The 23,076-nt window shown below is 38.1% G+C and overlaps 1 protein-coding gene across 1 annotated transcript; it reads left to right on the plus strand.

Annotated features, from left to right (window-relative positions):
* On the plus strand, positions 1-22,956 carry tacr3a (tachykinin receptor 3a). The gene is made up of 5 exons (XM_040024175.1): positions 1-682; positions 3,750-3,947; positions 4,639-4,789; positions 18,222-18,418; positions 20,251-22,956. The coding sequence occupies exons 1-5, from the start codon at positions 315-317 to the stop codon at positions 20,582-20,584; spliced, it is 1,248 nt and encodes a 415-aa protein (XP_039880109.1). The 5' UTR covers positions 1-314; the 3' UTR covers positions 20,585-22,956.
* Positions 22,957-23,076: the final 120 nt, after the last annotated feature.

Genomic DNA, 23,076 nt, shown 5'->3' on the forward strand with positions numbered 1-23,076 from the left:
ATCTTTTTTCACTTTGTGCCACTTGTGCGTCATTGAGCGCGCACGGCGTCCTGCTGCTGGAGGAGAGGCAGCGCATTCATAGGCACAATCAAACACTGGGATTTACTTGTTCCACACACAGTTTCACTGCGTTTTATTAGTTGTGTGCAGAGACGTGCATTTCGGATCAAACAAACGGGGATCTTTTTAGGGGTGTTTAAGTTGCGCGCTATGGCGCATGTAAGCAAATCCTTCTTGCCAATCCAGCTGTGCGCCTAGAACATATTGGCGAAACAACTGAAACCTTTACAACATCAGGGGAAACGGAGAAGAGGATGGCGGCTTCATATAACGGATCCAACATAACGACGAACCACACCAACCAGTTCGTCCAGCCGCCATGGCGCATCGCTCTCTGGTCTGTTGCCTACAGCTTCGTGCTGGCGGTGGCGGTGTTTGGAAACCTAATTGTGATATGGATCATTCTTGCGCACAAGCGCATGAGGACAGTGACAAACTACTTTCTGCTGAACCTGGCGTTTTCGGATGCGGCAATGGCTGCTTTCAATACTTCAATAAACTTTATCTATGCCGCTCACGGGGAGTGGTACTTCGGGGAAGCCTACTGCAAATTCCACAATTTCTTTCCAGTCACATCTGTGTTTGCAAGCATCTACTCAATGACGGCAATAGCTGTGGACAGGTGGGTTTTATAAAATGCAGTAAAAAAAAAAAAAAAGTTAAACAGATAATGTTCTGTTGCTCCACATGCACCTTATACACCAATTCGTTTTTTATTGGTCACCAGGTAAATTGATTAAGGTCTTATTTTAGGTTTAACAACAGCCTGTAATCAGTTTCTTTCTTTCTTTTTTTCAATATTGGAACAAATAATCACTCAGTGTGAGGATGTTATACAAACACTAGAGTTCAGACCCTTCATTCAGCAATGGGAATATATCCCACTTATGTGCACAGTCTTAAAGGCAACTAATAATCAGAAAAATAGAATATTAGAAGACACACAGGATGAAAGATAACCTTGACACTTTAATCTGGATCATTTTATTTCAACCCTGAGTTCAAGCAGCACTTGTGGGAATGTGAATTAAAATCAGTGTAATATCTTGCTTCAAGTCAAAATGCGTTTTGCAAGGCAAATGAATGTATTAACTTGTTCCCTTATAGAAACTGATTTGGAGTCCTCACCAGTTTAGTCTGATGCCTCTGTTATCAACTTCATCTTTGTCCTTTTTTGTTCCCACTCTCTGTCCCTGCTGTTACACGTTTTTTTTGTTTGTTTTTTTTCCAATTCCCAATGGAGTAGTCAGGTCGTGATTTGCATAATTGTATTGGAAAGGCAGTTCCTCAGGAGGGTGACTGCCATCTCATACACCTTGGGCCTGTTTCATAGATTTAGTTTTACATTTCAATGCATGTGAATCAGACTGAAACAGTTGTTTTGGACAGAGTCTGTGCTGCAGTGAATGACTCTGTGTATGCCAACACCCTAGAAAAGATTGCACTTTCCTCCTACACGCTCTGGCTCTTGCTTTCTGTCACATGCACATCTTTTCCTTTTTTTTCTTTTTTTTTTTTGCTCATTCACACGTCCTCTTTTCTCCGTTGGTTCGTTTGCAGTCTTTCTCTCTGACAACCCTTGTGCTTTCCATTAATGTGAGGATGCAGTCAACACTATCACCAGGGCTTTGAAACTGATCAGTGGACCATCATACATCATAATGTTTGAATAAAGGGATTAAACTGATGAAAGAAGTAGCCACAGGCTGAACATAATGAAAAGACAAAATCATGTGAAAGCTGCAAGCAAGTGCAGTGTGTGTCTACATCTAGCGTTCACGTGTCACAGTGCATTGTGTTATTGTCTGAGGTGTTTTCTTCCTCCAGTGCTTCTTCTTGTCGCTCAAATGGAACAATGTAATTCCTCAGGCCGTGCTCATTTTGGCTTCTCTCAACAACAGCTTACATGCCTTTATATTTTTGGTCCACAATGTCCATTCAATTTGTCATCTGTGTACAGAGAAAGAGAACATCGGCATGACCTAGATGATGTAGATGTAACCTCCGGTCATGCTTTTCGTAACCGCAGTATGGTGCTGTCTCCGCTCTGATGTCTTGAAATGGCATGAGGCCACAGTTCATGATCATCTGTGAATTTGTCCTTCCTGCTGAGTCTCTCAGCTGCCAAGTGTGTTTCCTTGGGCAGTGGAAAGAAAAGAAAACAGGTTTCTGTGTGAAAGGTAACACCACTGAAGATTTTACAATGTCCCTGTGGTCATTTTTTTATACCTCATATAATTATTTAATTATATTTTGGAGGTCAATATTGTAACAGAAATTAATTTCTTAAAAGCTTATGTACAATTTAATTTTCTTTGCTTAAATAGCTTTAATTGGGAACACTTAACATAGCTTTTACTAAAGAAAATGCAATGCTGTTCAAATGATAACAATATAAAGAAAAAAATGAATAGAAAACCATGGCTAGTAAGGATTAAGTACAAATAACAATGAATGATTCCTTTGTGATACTCTAAAGTGAGGTTTGCAGACTGATTAAACATTTTTCTTTCCCTTGAGGACTTTTGAGAGAGCACTTGAAATGTACCTCTGTACATTATTTTTGGTCTGGACTCTTCATCTGAGGTAATCTCTGCTAGTTAAGCACATGCTGGTGATTGAGTGAATGTTTACTTGGTAATAAAACAGTGTTGTGACATAGCTTCAAAACAATATGCTTTCCAAAAGCTGTCCTGTGTAGCTTCAGGCATGACAGTCACACCCAGTTCTGTTGTCTCCCTAAATGTTCTTCGATAGATATCAAAAAGGTGTACACCTTGTGTTATTCTATTTAGGTTTTTCATGTTTGCTCAGTGCCTGCAAGTCCATTCCATCAGCTGACATTGTGCTCTGGAACATACTTGATTCCACATTTAACAAGGTCCGGTGAGAAGCAATAAGTTCCAAACAATTATTGGTGAATTTGCTGTTATCCCCGAGAGGGTTGTGGTTACTGGAGTGAAAGGACAAGGCCTATTTTTTTTTTTTAACCATTCTATGAAGATTGAATTAGCAGCTCTAAGCCCCTGTGATTGCCTATTGAAAATCATGTAACATCCTGAGCTGAGTTCATGAAGATGGTAATCTCCTGTCAGTGTTTCACTGTGTCAGTCAAACAAAATCTCATCACAGCTTTTTAGGAATGAATCATCCATCACCTTCCCCGAAATTCAAACACCCCCATGTAATTGGACTTATACAAGACTGCCTTGTAGAAAATGAGGTATATTTTTAATGTTGAAAATGTCGTTGAATCATAAGTTGAATTAATGGGCGATTCAGTCAATTCCACTTGTGCATTAGTGACATTTTCCACTTTAAAATTATACTTTATATTCCAGCAGCTTGTTGAAGTTAAATGCTTAGGTAAGAGAATTTTTTTTCTTTATTGCATACAGCAAATAGACTTGATGCTAACTTTTAAATTTCACACTTTCTCAAATAATTACTTTTGAACTGTGAAATATTGTTTCATGTTCGCCTCTTGAGTCCTCTTAAAATCCTTGACATGAAACAACTTCAGAGTGTATAACGACCACTGATTTGAAGACAAATTTTGAGATGTTACGATCTGTAAAAAGTAACTGCAATAAAGACAAAATAATAACATTAAGGATGTGTTAACTCTGACATGTATGTCAGCAATTAAATAGAAACACAGAATTCTCTTTTTAACCTCTTTGCTGTAGGTACATGGCCATCATCCATCCTCTTAAGCCTCGACTGTCAGCGAAGGTCACCACAGGGGTTATTGTTTGTATCTGGAGTCTAGCTATAGTTTTGGCTTTCCCCCTCTGCTACTTCTCAACCATCAAAACCATCCGAAGCATACCCCAAAGGACTGTCTGCTATGTGGCCTGGCCCAACAGGATAGATGACTCCTTCATGTGAGAAAGATTTATCTGTTTTTTCTGCTATGTCTGATGTTTGAATGTGTTGGATGTACTTATACAAATAATACAAGCAAGATGAAATAAAGAAATAAATCCCATCCTTCATTTTAAATATTTGAGCATTATGTGTGCTAAGCTCAGCAGAAAATAGCGATTTTACAACATAATGATTTAATTTTTGTAAGTATATAGTTGTACAGTGGTAGTTTTGTTTAAAAGGTAAAGACATTGCAAGTATTTGGAAAACATAAACCCTATGACTACATCTGATGAAAACTTGTGCCATTGTCAGAAAAATGGCAAAATATGAAATATTGCAGTGTTTACTGTCGTATTCATTAGCATTATGAGAGTAAAAAATAGCATTCCAGAGAAACTATGTTTTTTTTCAGAGGTAAATAAGAATAGAGAAGCATTCAAAAAATACAAAATATAGTAAACACACCAAAACAATTTGTTAATTTATTGTCTTTTGTTATTTTTTCTGGAAGGTAGCACCAAATGCAGTCATTTGGGATTATAGTGCAAGTGTTCCCAGAATGTTACATTTATCAGTTGCAACAGGAACTAAGAGCACAGAGGTGGACATGTTTATACAGCATGAAACATATACTATGTGTGAGTTATGTATGATTCTTTTTTAAATGTTCCCACTTCTTTGACAATTTTTATACTTTCTTCTTAGGTATCATATCATAGTAACAGTCCTGGTGTACTTGTTGCCCTTAGTGGTGATGGGCATTACTTACACCATAGTGGGGCTGACACTATGGGGTGGTGAGATCCCTGGAGATTCGTCTGATAACTATCATGGACAGCTCCGGGCTAAAAGGAAGGTAAGCGGGCTTACAGGGGAAATAATACACCAGCATCTGAAAAATCAAGATATGACCTATGGGAACCCAATTTGCAACTGTGAATGTGATAATTGTTGAATGCTTAAAGGCAGAGAAATGGGAATAAGTATTTTTCTGCCACTGAGAATCCTGAAGCTTCAGAGTACTTTCATCTTGCTTCTGTTTTATAACCTAAAGTAAGCCAGGTTAAGGACAGCAAACCATGCTGCATATATTTGTCTTTATTTTGCTCAAGCTAGAAACCATTTCAGCATGCACCAAGGCAGAGGAATTATGCAGCAGTGCACATACATTTAGGATTTGTATTTAAACTTTTGTTTTTTTAATGATATAGTCACTGTAGATGAAACGTTTATTGTTGAATGAGGGGAAGACTTTCAGACTGCCACCAAACTTAATTATTTTCTCTGGGCCTATTTTGTGTACTTCTTTGGACATGCCGTGGTTAGTGTAGCGTTCCCTTGGAATAAACATCCAGTGGAAGTGGATGACAAATAATTTTAACCTTGTAGTCTCCATTAGAAAATTTAAAGTTGTGAGAATGCAGCTGTTGTTAAAACACACCATATTTCACAGGTAGCTTGTTCTGCTGCCTGCTGTCAAAAATAATGGATTACTGCTGTAAGGCTATTGATGTAGCACTTTTCTTCTAATGACTGTAGCTCTAGTGACTGTCCAACCAACCAGTGGGTATTAATTTTGAAAATGTCTAAAATACTGAAAAAAAAAATGCACACAAAAAGAAAAGAGAGAGAGAGAGAGAGAGAGAGAGAGAGAGAGAGAGAGAGAAAATAACACAAAGCAGATCTTCAAACTGCTGTAGAGCTGATTGTGATAAATTAGGTTTGTCATAATATTTTTAAAGTACAGATTACAGCCAGTTTAGAAGGACCCACATAGACCCATATTTGTATAACAAATGCGTGTATCCATATGGATATATTCAGTTATTTATAAAATAAATATTATTGGAAATTGTACTTTAATGCAATTTAAACTTGGACTATGTATATGTTTCATAGTTCTATGTTTTGTTTTGTTTTTTTTAAAAAAATATCTGCTAGTCTGCTCTAGTCTCACTTCAATAAGTTTGTATTGGCTGTACTTTGGGTGGTTTTTTTGGGGACCCAGTTAGACAGATGTAGAGACCAGCCACAGGGGCGGCACCACAGACCACGCCATGCCACATACCGCCATCGCCCAACTGAGGCCATCTTGCCAAACCACCCCCAAGCGACAGGGAGGTGTCTGTTCAGGTCGCCGCCCAAGTATCCAGCGGCACCAATGACAAGGTGGGTCCAGGGGCCACCCACTTGTCCAGCGGTGGCCCAGGAGCTGGGCCGGGGGACACACATGTGGCAATTCAGGGCAGCGCAGCAGTCGTGGCTGTGAGGTCCGGCAGCTCGGCAGGCAGCCGGCACGCAGGACCACACAACACGCCGGCCTCTGATGGAAGAGAGGCCGGATCAAACAGCATGCCAACTTTGGGCTTGGCAGGACTCCCGCACATTTTGACCTCTGTCTCCAGCTTGGCAGGTCCTGCAGGTGCAACAGACTCCAGTGAGAACGCCACTGTACCGGGTGGCACGGCCAGTCCCTCCGCCACCCGGACCTCTGGGCTCAGGCCGAGCTGGTCCCCCATTCGCCTCATCCTCTACCTCCGGCTGGTGAGGTCGCTTGCGTGCCTCATCCTCCACCTCCAGCTCTGGCTGCAAAGGTTGAGGACACAATGGTTCCTCTGCGGCCCTCCTCCGGGGAGCTGGAGCGGGTGCAGGCACCTGCAAGGCTCCAGGTGCTCCCACCCAAGAAGTGGGTATGGGCGCAGAGGCAGGCTGCGTCCTGGCTGGCCCCACTCTGCTGGCCCCCTCTCCTACACTGTTGGGGAACGCCAGTGGGGGTGGCGGCAGTGTCGATGTCCAGGCGCCAGCCAAACACCAACAACAACAATTTAACGACAGGACCCAGTTTCCATTTTATGCGACAATTGGGGATGTCCCTCAGGTGCGTCCGCCTTCCCTGCAGTGGCACCGCAGACCACGCCCCACTACAAAGGCATTTTAAAAAAGCAACCATTGTTGGCTCACCCACAACTATTATCTAGCTAATGCTGCTGCACACAGATTATGCTTTGGTTTAGCTTTGGACCTTTTTCTAATTTTGTCAAAAACATTTAATTCTTCTTCAAATAAAATGTCTATTTGCTAACAGGCATGATCTGTTATTAATGCCTTTCACGGTGTCTTCACGGTGCCAGCAAAATTATATCTATGAAAGAACAAAACATATTTACTTTACTCAGACAACACTAAGAAAGGTAAATATATTGGATAGATTGGAAATCACTGGAGGAGATGTAAGGTCCACTCAACAGTAGAACTGCATTGATCTAACCTTCATTACATTTATTAAATGATGTGCTTGTAATTATATATATATATATATATATATATATATATATATATATCGATCGATAGATATATGTCTGTTCGGGGTTTTGTGCATAGACATATTCAGATTTGACCCCAGACATATATTTTGTTCACTTATTTTAGAGCAGAATTGTTTAAATCTTAATTTTACCATTTAATTTTTTTGTTTTTTGTAATTGATGAAGCACTGTTCTGTTCTCATTGCTGGTTTACATGCTACAGTGTGTTTATCTGAGCACATGAATGTCATGCAGGTTGAGAGTACAGTGCTCTGAGTCTCTGGTCAGAATAGATTACACAAAGGAGAGAACAGCACCAGGCTTACAAGCTAATGTTTTTATGGTGCTCCAGGCAAAACATACTAAATAAATAAATATATATATTCAGCTCAGTGAGCCGAATCAATTTGAAAACTCATAAAAAAAAAATCAGCTTGGTGACTGGCACAGAAATGTAAATGAATCTGATGGAAATATTGTTGTGTCTACAGCTAAATAGACACTATAACTATAACTCATTTGAGTAAGTAAATGCAGATGGTGTCAGGGTTCCTGTTCCTAAAATGACTTCATGTTTTTTTAGGATTGTGTCGCCTTTATGAAAGTGTTATAGACAATGTGCATAGAAGATGTCAAACTGTGCATTGTGAGCCCATTTTAAAGGAAACTCAACTCCAAGTTGACCTTAAATTGCTTTCAGCTCTTCATGGTATTAGTGAACAAAGCTATGGCTCATTAGCTGTGTCCCAGTTTAGTTTTACAAATTAAATTTAATGGGTTCACAGTGGAAAGGCTTGTCAGTACGCATTGTCTATGAGTTTAACTTTTTTTTGAGCATGCTGACCATGAGCTTTGCAGTCAGTTCACTGCACAATAAACATGATTAGCTCCATAAACGTGCTAAAAAATGAAAGCAAATACAAAAACATCAGAATCAGTTCAATATTTTCTGGAATCACTCACAATTTTCTTTTTCTGATTGATGCCCTCTGCGTTGTCTGCCACATGGCCATCGTGCTGGACCAAAACTAAGGTTAAAATAATCAACTGTGGCCGTCACTGTGAGAAAGAAACTGGGATTGTTTTATGTGTAAGGAAACATCAAGCACAACTTAGCTCGACTTAAGCTTTCCTAACTTTGTAACATAAAATCTAATAAATAGATACATCCAAGAATACAATTTTACTTAATTGTTGGAATTTAAAAATGAAATAATAAATGAAAACAGACCCAGGATGAATACAGTGTAAAAAATGAACTTATGTTATTTGCACTGCTCTTATTTCAGTCATTAGTCTGCAAACTGCTGTTATTTACAGTTACAGTTGTGTAAGTGGAGACTGAGGTTAAATAATATGTGACTGATTCGACATAACAACTTATGTTATGATAAGTAAAATAAAATAAAAGCTTTTTTCTAAATGTTACACCAAATAAATGTCCCTCTAACTTCTTAGACGAACGAGCAAGTAAAAACATCCTGTTGTCAGAGCTTTTCAGTCATATCAGCTCACTTTGACCACAGTGAAACAGAATTCTAACTATAGCCAAAGATAACTAGAGTAAATATAAAATCGGTTTTAAAAAAATGATAATTTCATTTGTTAAGGAGAAAAACCTTCCTGTATGAAAAAGTATTTGCCCCTTAAACCATATAAATGACTGTGCAAAGCTTGGCAGCTTATTGCATTTAGCCTATTTCACTTTGTTAGACAGCATCTAATTAAGTGATTTCTTAAATCAACAGGTCTGGCCTGAGCCTGGCTAGTGAAAGTGAATTCAGCTTTCCAAATATAATGTTGTTAATCACAGTTAATTCATGATTTAATAACAGAGGTCAATTAATTTCGTCACATAATGCCAGGCAGGTTTGGAAAGCTTTTTTTCCTTAGTAAAAAAAAAAAAAAATCATCATTTACAAAGTACCTTTTGCATTTTCTGGGTTAACTTTGTCTGTAATACAAAATTTTATTTGGTGATCTGAAACATGTAGGTGTGACAAATATGAAAAAAAGCAAAGAAAAAAAGAAAGAAATCATGAAGGGGGAAATACAAATTTAAAACGTTATTTTCAGACAGGCCAGGGAAAAAATTCAAGCCAATTTATGGCCCTTAATATTTGTTTTGTAATTAGAGTGAAAAAAGTATGTGTCAGGGCTGGTCTACTGTGCGACTGGGAAATTGCAAGCCTGTCACCATGTTTCTGTCATTTTGCTCATAAACCAACAACACAGATTGAATTTATTTTGTTTGTTTGTTATACAGTCTGCAGATTTAATGTAATCTTACAATTAATCAGGCTTAATCTGCGAGAATGTTTCAGTGCAAAAAGAAATTATAGTGACATCTTACTACAAAGATCATAATGTATGCATGTATGTCTTTTCCCTGTTTTGTCCGAGACGTTTCACTGAATCTGGATGAAACTGATTAAGTAAACTAACAAGGAACTATGTGTAGTAGCTTATCTCAGAAAGGAAAAAAAACTTTATTTTCCTTGTTGTTATTGGTAACACTTTCCTCTTTACTCAGAAAAAAAATTCTTATTACTTACATATATTACTTATAAATTTATATTAATTGACAAAAAACCCCGGTAACGGTTCACATCCATGAAAATAGATTCCTTTTTTATCATAATTTCACAAACAGCAGGGTGTTATAGCACCGTACAGACAACAACGCAGCTGCTGCATCTTGCTCATTGCTGTCAACTCCTCAGCTTTTACAAGACGGTTCTTTTGCAAACATGATGAAAACGGGCCAAAGATTTGGAAGTTACTTTCAGCTGCTCCATTATTTACAGGGGGTCGGACTAGCTCTGCAGGTTTGCTTTGGAAGAGTTTTTACACACCCATAAAGTGGAGTTGTTCCTCTGGCTGGAACTGAACCAGTGACCTTGAATGTGTAACTCAATATATCATCTTTAAAGCAGAGGTAAAAGGAGAATGCCTACTACCTGATAAATTGCTCACTTACTTAAAATTATCTAGCAAAACAATGTCCTCATCATCAGCCAAATTATACCTTCGCTTGAATGAATCTTAATACTTTGAACTGCCGAATCACGTCTTTCTTTCTCACCGCATTTCTGGAACATCTCATGACATGATTTGCTCACATCTTTCTAATGCCAAACTGCCTTCAGTGGGTCTTCTGCCTGAGCACCAATCAGCATGCTAATTAACATGATAAATGACAAAGCTAATATGAAAGTTGTTTGTAGGTATGATTTTTTTTTCCATGTTTACAATCTAATTTGTTTGTTAGGTCAGCAAGATCTGCTATTTAGTACTAAAGACAAGGTATATCTACTAATATTAGCTCTGTAAAGCTTTGACATATTAAAAATTTAGCTACATGTTAATGCTATCATCTAGAAACTTAATGTTCAAACTCAGTGAAAGAAATGTGTAACAAATATTAATTATGGTTCATGCAAAACCTGAGGGGGACCTCACATAAGTCAAATACAAGTGTATATTTTAGTCTGGACCAGACAAACAAACTGCAATAAAAATACCTAATAAATACAGAAATGATTTGACAGTGTCTTGTTTGTTTGAACCAATCATAAAAAAGACACATTTAAGCTCAGTTTTGTAATTTTTCATCCTAATAATAGATTTCCTGTGCAACAGGTCTGCGAGATGAGACAAAGCAATAAAAGAAATCTTGATTGTGTGCATCATTTCTCATCGTTGTGATGAAAAGTGGATTCACACTGCTGCATTGTTTTGAGTTAATCCATTCTTCTGCAATCACAGCACCATGGGTACTCTATTTTAAGCTCATGCCTGGGGCTGTGCATTGAAAATGTCAGTCTGACACATGAAACACTAGTGACCTGTCGCAAGACCGCTGTGCAGTCCTTTAAGGTAGTTTGTGCTCAGTTTTTCTTTCTTGGTAGAGTCTTGAGAATGATATGTGAGAAGGTAAAGATCGGTGTGGATTACATTACAAGATGAGTTATTTGTAGATATTCAGTACAGCAGTGTTAACCTGTATCGTGTGCAAGTGTAACACTAACATCAGCAATAATGAAATGTTTTAATCCCATCTGGGTTGATCCATGGCCTGAGAGAGACAGTCATACAAGCATCAGTCAGTGTGGAGGGTTATGCTACAAAAGCTTTATTAAAGGTCATTAATAATACCATATAACTTTGCTGCTTTGTTTTTTTTATTTATTTTTTGAGTGCATGCTGACCTTAAGGTGTGTCACACTCTTTCTTCTCGTCAGTGACTGATCAAAACAGCAATTAAATATCGGCCTCACACCTTGACAAGGACTCCAGCTGAAGCCCTCAGTGCAGGCACAAATCATGGGTAGATTTCTACTCAGACCCTGTTGTACCTTGAGTCTCCCTTTCTTTTATCTACAGTTTGTCTGCTCTCAAAATATCGTTTATTATTATTATTGTAATTAAATATATTATTACATTATTCTATGAATATTTTTGCTTTAAAGCTTCACTGTTTATATACTAATAGTTCTCACAGCTGCTAATATCTAAACTTCATTCTAGGTCATTAGTAATCATTATTTTCTCGTTCATTTTTTCATTTTACTGAATGAGTTTCTCTGTTGCTTAATCAGTTAATCAATATTGTGTTTTATTTAAACTCACTATTTGGCGATATCTGTTCCACACGAAGCATTACTCATTTTAGTTTCATGCTCAGTAATGTGTGGTTATTTACTAGCTTAATGAAGTCCAGTGTTAGGGCAAACCCCAAGACTGTTTTGGTGGTTTACGGTCTAACTCTAAATTATTCATATCTCACTAGCTTTATTACTTTTTGGGTTTTTTCAAAAGGAACTGAGCATTAAATCAAAATGTCCCATTTTTGTTTGCACATTTCCCACTTTTCATTTTATTTAGATGTGAAATATTGTGGTAATGGAGATTTTTAAAGAAAGGTTCAGTTAGTATGTTCACTTTGGCTTAATTTTGTTTTTGCAGTTAAATTATGTATATAACCTATATATGTGATATAAATATATATGAATTTAATGTTGGTGCTGGACTCTGTGCTACATTTGATTCCCACTCTGTGCTCCTCAGGCTGATTTCCACATTGCAAGCAACATATTTTTGTGCTTTTCTTCCTCTACAAGTTTCACACCAACAGGGGACCAAGTACACCCCTGCAATACAGCATGTAATGTAATATTCAGTGAGAAAGGACCACTTTCATTTAGTTCCTTTTACATGTCTTGATATAAAATAGCTTAAAGGTTTCAGAGGCATGCTACTGTACGCCAATTTAGGCTTGACTAACACAATGTTTTTAAGATGTAATACTGAATACAAACACTTGAGATTCTACTCTTAGACAAACACATGTTTGGTCAGAAGGCTTTAGTGTCATATTTGAACACACTGGGTTCCTTTTACATCCATCCAGATATTCGTCTTCTGCTGCTCATCTGCATCTGCCTTGCAACAACCTACTCTGGTGTTCCTGGGAAATCTGAGATATTCCCAAACCAACCAACAGATATAACCACTCCATGTCCACTCATGTCTGCCCCAGGGCCTCCTTCAGTTAGACTAAAGCACATTGCCTAGGAGGCATCCGAGGTAAATGTTGAAACCACCTCAGTTGGTTCATTTCAATATAGAGGAGTACTACTCTGCACTCTTAGTGTGTTTGGAAATAATCTAGAATAGCATTTTACTGAGGTTAGGTTAAGTTGGGAAAATCACTGGACAAAAAGTCTTAACTATGATTAAAAAGAAAAGTGTTTTTGTCCAGCGGAGGCTAGCTCCTGTTAGCAATAATTAGCAGTTTTGGTTAGTTTTAGAAGAAAACGCTATTGAATCGCGTTAGTAAAAGATCAAGATATGGGTTAAAATGCAGTCTTCCCATTATCAAACGCTGATTTTCTTCATTAGCACAGTGAGGGGGCTTTTGAAGCCAGCATCAAATAACCAATCAAGGTCCTGACCATGAGGATTTGATGACTTGAGTGTTGCACTGGCCTCTTCAGACAAAAGGGCCCTACAGGATAGTAACTGCAGGTGTCAGACTGTCTTTTGTAGCTGTCTCAAAAGTATTTAGTATCTTTTCTCAAGATAAACCAGAGAAAATATGTTGAGTCCAAATTTTAGACACTGATTAAATCATATTATGATTTTCCTTAGATTTTTCCTGTGTTTTGTCATCTGCCTGCCTGCTACCCTGCTGTTAAAGGAAAATTATCGTACCCATAAAAACAATTTTCTTTAAATTGAACTGAATTCACTTAGTCTTTCACACACATTTCTCAATTATGTTTTGCATGGGGTAGATTTACTGCAATAGGCTGTTAGTTGTTGTTGTTAAGAGGCTATATCTATCTATCTATATAGATAGATAGATAGATAGATAGATAGATAGATAGATAGATATATGCGCTTTAGATTGGATGTCAAGAGGAGTTCAAGTATTTAGGAGCCTTGATCACAAGTGCGGAAAGTGTTGAGCAGATGATTGATAACAAGCACCTCAGTTCGTCGGTGAGCGACTTGTTTGTCACGGTGACTGCAGAGCAGAGCATGAAAGCAAAGCTGTCAATTTACTGGCTGATGTGCAGCCATAAGCTGTGGATAGTGATATAAAGAATGAAATCACAGATACAAGTGGCGGAAATGAGATTCCTCTCAAGAGTGTCTGTTCTCACCCTGAGAGATAAGGTGAGGCTCAGTCACTAAGGAGCAGAGAAGAGCAGCCGCTCTTCCGGATCAAAAGTAGTCATTTCAGGTGGTTTAGGCATCTATATAGAATGACTCATTCAGGCATTTCTAAGACATGCTGGTGAGATCATGTCTCTGAGATGGCTTGGGCACGCCTCAGTGTTGAGCCAAGACAGCAAAAAGCAGAGGCTGGGGGGACAAAAATTTAAGGTTACTTATACTACTATTTAATGATCTGAGAGGGAGTAAAGAATAAATACAAAGACAGCATTCAAAGGCTTAGTCTACCTGCGATACACAGTCCACAAGTACAAATAGTTGAATGTCACTTCTTGTACAGTAGAATAACAAAACTGTATTTTTTTCTTTCTTTTTTTTGTAGGGTTAAAAATATCTTTAATCTGGAACTTAACCTGTTCCAAGCATAAATTACATATCCATGTACATGGCGAGGTAAGCCACCTTCATGTTACAGAAGCCCCAGGATTAATCCCAAGAGTCACCTGGATAAGATGAAATGCTGCTTCGTAGTGTAGGCCTCCAATGCAGATGGATTTGTGTCTCCTCCTGGGATCAAACCAAGCACGTAGAACACAATAATATGGAACTACTGCCTCTAATTTCTCATAGTCCTAAGTGTGTTTGTTTGTTTTTTGTTGTTGTTTATGTTGTGTGTGTGTGTGTGTGTGTGTGTGTGTGTGTGTGTGTGTGTGTGTGTGTGTGTGTGTGTTTTAGATGACTTTTTTTTAATACTGGTATTAGACTGAAATCCTTTTTTCTTTAGGAAAATGTGTCTTGTCTTCCTCCCCTCACCCCAAATGCTCCTCCCTGATCCTGGTTCTGCCAGCAGTTCCTTTCTGTTAAAAGGGAGTTTTTCCTTCCCACTCTTGTCAAAGTGCTTGCTTGAATATTAGACTGAATACTTTACTCTTGCAGTTGCTGCCTTTATAAGTAGCCTGGTGCTAAATTACTGCCAATACTGTGAGCTCGGTTTTAAATAATTGTTGTTACATCTTACTTATTGTTTTCGCTGGATTTCACTTAAATTTAACATGACTGTTACAAAGCATATGATTTTAGGTATGAGCCCCTGTTTGTCCTCAATTTTTCATTCTAATATTGTCTGATGTCACTTTGAATTCAAAGCTCATTTGAGTACACTGCTAGACAGAATAAGCCCTTTGTCCCCATATATTCTCTTTCCTTTCAATAACCTCCAAAACACCCAAGGTAGAGTATGTAGAAATAAACCTTTTGCACTCTAGCCATTATTTGTTTCAGTCTCTTGTGCGTCACAGAATATCCTTTTTAACATTGTTTATGGACCATAGTTGCATAAGGAAGGGACTGTGGGTTATTTTTACTGTTGACCACTGTGGACTACATTTTACTGTAAAAGCTTGAAAAACAAACTCTGTCCTATACTCATTTACCAAAAAGGTGCTTTTTTATACTTTTGTTTGATGCCCAATGGTACAGATACCTAATCTTCAAAGAAATGCTTTATATTCTGTTCCCCCTTTAATATTATGTTTGTTAACATAATAGTTCATTATTATTATTTAAAGCATACTTCTTAAAGTAAATATTTAAGTTTGTGTGATTACGTTTTCTGGCCGTCCAAATATGGACCATTTAAACAAAATAAGAGAATTTAGCAAATGTGTCTGTCGTTCTGTTAAGTTATGAACATGTTTAGCCTGAAGAGGAAGTGCCTGTTTGGCTTTGCCTTCCAAGGTATATTCGCAAGAAATCAAAAAGTGCAGCAAGATTTTTAACAGCTGTTCCTGTAGTGTTCACTGAAAGCATTTCAATTCAGCTCAATCGAGTTCAAGTGAATTACTTCATATATATAATTAATATAACACCAAATCACAAATGCAGCCACCTCAAGGTGTTTTATATTGTAAAGTAAAGATCCTAAAATGATACAGGGAAAACCTCAACGATCACATGACCTCCTGTGAGCAAGAAGTTGGAGACAGTGACAAGGAAAAAATTCCTTTTAACAGGAAGAAATCTCTGACAAAACCAGGCTCAGGAAGGGGCACCCATCTGCCAACTCAAACCAGTTCGAGATGAGGGGCAGAAGGCATGCTGGTAAACACAGAGAGATTGACAATGATTCTAAAAGACTGTATGTTTTAAAGATCTTTAAAGGAAGAAAATAGGTTTGAAAACTGGCTCCATAGGCAATGCAAGAAAGTCAAAAACAACTAAAAGATGGACAAGAATAATAAATAAATAACAGCATAGACCATAAGATATAAATGGTAAAGTTACCATCAGTTAACACCTTCGAAATCAAAATGGATACAAGCAATGGTTGCCACTATGTCTTGCTCTTTTATCTTCTGTCATCCTTTCAAGGCTCTGTGACACACAAACAAAATGTCCAGCCTTTTATAAATGTAGAGAGGTCCTACAAATAATCTAGTGTAAAATAAACTTTGGAGTCAAAACCTTCCCCTCAGCTTTTCCCCATAAATTACACCGCTGGAGGATTCTTTTGCTACAGATCATTGTACATGCAATGGAAACATTTATACTTACACACACAAGGCGTTCCTGGTCTTTTATTGGTCTTTTGACTTGTTTAAGTTGTATTATATCTTTTGGGTATCATCCTTCATTTAATGTAGACACTGTCATTAAATAAAACAGCAACTAAGTGTTTCAACCCTGTTCAGCAGCCACCTAGTAAGGTTTACCGCATAGTTTGTATTATGCCATAAACTTCTTTTTAAAACATATACTCAAAACAAAGGGTTCCAAGACTTTGTTTAGATTTCAGGGAGGACTCAGGCATGTCTGTTTTGTATCTGCAAAGCTTTCTGCTCATGGTGCCTCTCTAGCCTCTCTCTGAAGAAACAAAGTATTGGAGATTTTGTTCCTGGTAACCACCCAGATACAATCCACTGCAGTTCAGAATTGCCTGAACTGCCATCAGTCAGGCAAAAAAGTAGGTTTTCCTCTGACTTGATTTTTATTAACCTTAACAAAGGGAATTTAATAAACTTACAAAAGATAAAACAGTGCATTCATACCCAAGCTGTAGGTAAAATGAAAAAACAAAACAAAAACAATAGCTCAATGATCCGAAGTTATCTGGAAAAAACACAGGACAAACAAAGAAGCGCAATTACCAAAATAAAACAGGAAGTAGAAACAAGTAAGGCAAGGGAAGTAACACATCAACAAAACAGAGATAGATAAAAGAGAAAAGAAAAACTGGAATGCTGGGGGAATATAAACATGCTAAAACACTTGACTGATACAGAATCCTAGATGCTCAGTGGTCCTGGGTCTTCTTTCTCATTTGTTTAAATTTTTGTGATGCTCCAAATGTTTTCAGTTTGTGAAAGAATTGAACTGCAGGCAAGGCAGTTCAGCACCTGGACTGTTCTTCTATGAAGTTGTGCTGTTATAGATGCACTATGTGGTTTTGAAAGGTCTTTTTGCCAATTTCTTCCCTAGAAAAAAGCACATGTTATTCTGAAACCTATAAATACCTCTCAGCATTGATGGTGCCTATTAAGCCGTCAATTCCATTACGACTTTTGAACTGAATGGTCATAACGAGTCTCTTGTTTTTAGTCTGGAGGATGCAGAGTCTATTTTTCAAAAAAGAAGAAGAAGAAAATTATGATTTGTTTGACCACAGAACAGTTTCTATTTTCCCTCAGTCCATTTTCAATGAGCTTTGGTCCAGAGAAGATGACAGCATTTCTGAATCATGTTCATGTATGGCTAATCTGTGAACTGTGCTCACAGACAGTGTTCCTGAGTCCATGTAATGATCTTCATGACAGATTTCTCCAGATTTTCTTCAGATGTCATTCAATTCAAAATGATTTTATGAAATGTTTCAGTTGAAAAAATTCTGAATTACATTATTATTGTTATTATTATTATTAGCATTACTCCATTTCCATGTATAAAAAGCAGAAGTAAGCCAATTAAGGAATTGTTATTGCCTCGGTCTGATCCAGGGACATTTAACGTTAATTTTAGCATCTCTTTTCCCATAACAGAGTTGGCAGAAGAGTTATTTTTGGTACTAATTATTTGGTGTTTCACGTATTTGTGTGGTAGTCATGCTGTAGATTGAGATCAGATGTGGAATTGATATTAAATCAGTGAAACTGGAACATGCTATCCTGCTTTCCTATTACAGCATTACAGTAATAAAAGTATAATTTTCCTGCTTTTGGACTGAAGTTATGTGCACCGTATTCTTCTTTCAAATGATTGTCATTTATCTATGCTTTTCATCATTTTGCACTCTCTCTGTTTCAGGTGGTTAAGATGATGATTGTTGTAGTGGTGACGTTTGCTCTCTGCTGGCTGCCATACCATGTTTACTTCATTGCAACAGGTCTCAACAAGTTTCTGAGCAAATGGAAGTACATCCAGCAGGTATACCTGTCGATCATGTGGCTTGCAATGAGTTCCACTATGTACAACCCCATCATCTACTGCTGCCTCAACAGCAGGTGGGTAACAACAGTGTTGCTAATTTAGCATTGCTACTTAACAAGACAACAAATGTGCAACTAATTTTGCAAAGGCACCTGATGCATGAGGGAATTCATTCAAGGTCTTTTACACCTGTGTTACATAATGATTTGATTTTTCAATATATTTTTTGGCATTTTAACTTTATTGGCTTTATTGGATAGACACAGCGAAGACTGACAGGAAAGCGGAGGGAAAGACAGAGGGGAAGGCATGCAGCAAGAGGCCACGGGTCGGACTCAAACTCGGGGTGGCCGCTTTAAGGCACGCGGCATATGGTCACCTGCTCATCCGACTGAGCTAAACCGGCGCCCATAATGATTGTTGTTTATATTGAGATGAAAGCAGTTAAGGGATTGTCATTCCCTCAGTGCATTTGTATGATGACTAGGAAGGCCTACAGTGTTATCTAATGTTAGCTATGCAAAGTAAGCTTCTCTATCCAAGAAGTATCATAAGCTACTTATCATAAAGAAGTCAGCTAATGCTTAACTGTTAGCTAACTCAAGTAGCTGTGTTTCAGTAGTAATATATCAGTTGCAATACTATTGCCAGTAGTTACCTGGGGGAATGCTACCTCCAAAATAACATTTGCTATCCTAGCCACACCTGGTCAACAATGCAGAACAGACAACTACATTGCAGCTTCACATCTAGCATCCCTACTAATAATGACAGACACCACTTCACTTCCCACTAAAGGCAAAGGTGAAAATGAAGACATGACCCTGTGTCTGTGTCGATAAGATACAGAGCGTACTCATGATATGTGTCTTGAAACTCATCAGAATTGCCCTTGAATCTTAAGCCAACTGCAGACACTGTCCTAAGGTGCTTCAACACTGACTGGCCTCTCAGACAACCTTGTCCTGCATTTACCCAGTGTGAGCCTTGGCATTCTAGACACATAACTTGGGGCAAGCAACTCATCAGTGTAGATTGGTGGGTGATGATGTGTTTGTCGGATCTTCTCATCACTGATGACCATGATCCACTTGTGGCCACATTGAGTCGTGGCCACAGGCCTCAAGAGCAGCTTCGGCAAGTGATAGGTCATTGGGTACCTGAGGGTTGGACTAGAGGATGTTTGTGTTACCACCACTCAGTCCAGGCTTGGGACAGTTATAGTTCTCAGGTACAAATTCAGTGGCCTCATTACTCTCTTCACCAAGGAGAAAAATGACCTTCTTGGTAGTTTTCTCAGAGGCTCTTTGGAGCAGCTGTCTCCACAACCCCTACCACTCAAATGACAGGGTATTTAAATCTGCACAGCACTTATACTGATGCTGATACTAGTTTCTCCCAGTCAAAAGTGGAGATACTTTCAAGTGCCAGAAACAGAAACAGTTGTCTCAATGGTGCCACCACTCTGCCAAAGATGAATTCAAAAATGAAAAATAGACCAAAAAGGCATTTCTATAAAAGGTTTTGGTGACTTCAGAGAGTGATAGCATTCTCCAGATGGATGGATGAGTGGATGATACACAGCCAGCTGTTCTGCACCTCACTATGCAGAAAAACAATTTCCTTCATGCGTTGCAGACCAGCCTGCCACCATGGTCACTAAGAATAGAACATTCAAAACACAGAGACACAAATTGGCTTATGAGAACAACAATAACCAAGTGATACAGAAAGCAGTTTGCTGTATGCCTTCCTCACCTCATAGGGTGGTTCATTTACAAGCCAAGGAGGGGAACACTTGCTTTTTCAATTAGAAGAAATTATGCAAGATTTAACAGAAATAAAGGCCAATTAAATGACAAATGAACTCATTTTTTTGTCATGTGTTTTTCTCTCACTACAACAGGTTTCGAGCAGGCTTCAAGCAAGTATTTCGTTGGTGCCCTTTTATTAAGGTGTCCAGCTACGACGAGCTGGAACTACGGTCTACACGGCTAACCCAAACACGCCAGAGCAGTATGTACACACTGACACGGATGGATAACACCATGGTGGTAGTTTATGACCCTGCTGAAGGTGATGGCAGCGCTGTAGGTGGCACCGGAAGGAAGCATTCCCTGCCTGGTAGGAAGAGAAGCTACGTCACTTCTCGGCACACAGAGATTGCTGGTTGCAGCGACACCGCTGTGAAAACGCAAAATGGAAGCGCTCCCAGCGCTCAGCCTGAAGAATTCCCTTGAACATGAGCATTTCCAGATGTGTGTGTACCACAAAACATTTCCATGTGTAAAGCTTTATACGCATGCATTATTACACCGCAGATGTACAAAAAAGTGCGCACGGTGCTTGGTTAGCTTAGAAATAGAAATACTGAGAGCAAAAAGTTTAACTCTTGTTCATTCAAGTTCACCCTTTGATACAAAACACTGTAAGAAGCATTTAAACACAGCCATCTGTCCTACAGCTCATTCAGTTGATGATAAAATTATTCAGTTCTGATGGAGATCAGATCAAAAGCCTGTTTTTTATTTCAGCCCATAACAGCTGTGAACTTCACAAAGGATGGGCGTTAATGGCTTCAGGAGAAGCCATGAACGAGTGGCTGCAGAGAGTCACCAGCGGAACAGCTGCTGATGGAATTCTTTCTAGCACTACATGGCTCTGTGTGTAACTCTTGGTTATGCAACTGTTTCCTGGTGACCTACAATAAGCCAGAGGAGAAATCCAGTTCATTTCCACCATGTCAATAAACAGGCAGCTCAATGAACGCAAACTAGCCATCTAGGAGCTAGGGCGTCATTGTTTTATTTATATTTTTCAGTCAAGTGAAAGGAAAACAATACAGGAAGTTGCATGGTGACGTGCAATATATAAGGATAGCGTTGTTCCGCTACCGGTGCCACTGCTGTTTTAACGCTGTTTCCCTGTGTTGCATGGAAATTGTTGCTTGTGTGAACATCAAGTGCTGAGATGGCACCAGGCAGTACGACAACCTCTGTTGTGTTGCATTTACAGTTTACAGTGGAAGCATACTGTGGCAGATCCTCACTGACTCAGCATTCATGAAGTCTCAGACATGAAAATTTTCATATTTTTGGTCTATTTATAGATTTTGCTGTTAAGAGATTAGATTTGTCACTTGTTTTGGTAATCAAGCATAATCATAGTTTTGGTTTCCTATTGAACATACCGAGCTTTGGAATTAAAAAAAAAAAGATTTTGTGATCAAAGTTAAATACAGTTTTGGTATTTTGTCATTTATATTCCATGTTGATTAACACATAGCGAACAGATATTCAGCTGTCACATAGTATAGAGAAAAATAAACTTTTTTTTTTTTTTGTAAATCAACCATAAGGTACAGCCATACAAACACAACACAAATGTCCTTAATTATCCTAAAGAGATTTGAATGTTAATAGACTCATGAAAGTATTTTTCAAAGAATGTGAAAACATATACGCTGTGCATTTTAGTGTTTTGCATTTTTAAGTTGTCCAATTATTTTTATTGAGGTTGGTTAAATATTGAGACGTATTAATCAAAGTATTTTTGCTGTTTCTATGTGTAAATAATGTGTTTGTTTGAATGTACAGCACGGTGTGTGCCTCTCTCTGTTCAGCGGTGACTAAATTGTTTGTTGTGTCTTTAAAGTTTCTTTCAGCATGGGTCTCTTTCTTTCTTCTTGGTGTAAAAGCAGTATACTATACTTTAAACACTTAATTATTATTCCTGGTAAATGTCAAGTAATTTGTTAATATGAGAATGAATAACTTTCTAATTCGATATCACATTTCTTATATAAAGACGATTTCTCATTGCTCTGCAGTGGTGAGTACTAATATATTTGCTTGTAGCTTTATTGTATATTGGTCTTCTTCGTCGCATTATGAGTGTTTACAAGTGACAGAATATGCTTATGATGAAATGTAGCTGTGACTTATTGCAATTTCTAAAAAGAAGTGAGTTAAATGTAAAACAAAAAAACACTACAAAAGATAGCCAGAAAACTTTTCAGTATTACTGTTCGTTTATACAAAAGATTATTACTGTACTGTGCTGCATCCAAGAATAATGTTTTGTGCAGTTTGCTTTGCCACATACAGTACATTGCAACATTTGATTTTGCAGTTACAAGATTGTTTGCGCTTTATTACTCATCTTGCGTAATCTTTTCATTATTGTGATGAATTTCTGTGTCGACGTAAGCCCGAGTGTTTCAATAATTTAAACATGTCCTTTTGTAAAAAATTAGCTTACTCAATTTTGAGAAGTGGGCTACCACCTTAGCACAAAAAATAAACGAGAAACAATGTACTTGCTGGCAATCAGAGATTAAAAAACACGTCAAACTATATTTGATGTATGCATGTGTAATGCTAAACATTACTCTCTGCAGACATAATCGCTGCACAGCACAGACCTTAATTCTACTCTCTGTCATTATGTCAGTTTTGGTGCCTGCAGCTACTAAACAATAATTCACATCTATTTTGTGGTTTAGCAGCTTCTGTCTGATGGTGAAATCCAGTGCAAAGATCAGTCCCTATGAAAGGAAAAATCGACAGCACAATGTTACAGATTTTAACATTAAATTCAACTTTAATAAACAGCCAGTGTGTGTTGTGTCCTCTGTCTTGTTATATAGACGTGTTTAACAAACCAGACAAATTTATTACAGTGGGGGGAAAGGGGGTTCAGTGCCAGGTACTCATCTGCCTTCTATCTCTCA

Source organism: Simochromis diagramma, unplaced genomic scaffold, assembly GCF_900408965.1.
Source record: "Simochromis diagramma unplaced genomic scaffold, fSimDia1.1 OVJJ01000302.1, whole genome shotgun sequence".
Taxonomy (NCBI): Eukaryota; Metazoa; Chordata; class Actinopteri; order Cichliformes; family Cichlidae; genus Simochromis; species Simochromis diagramma.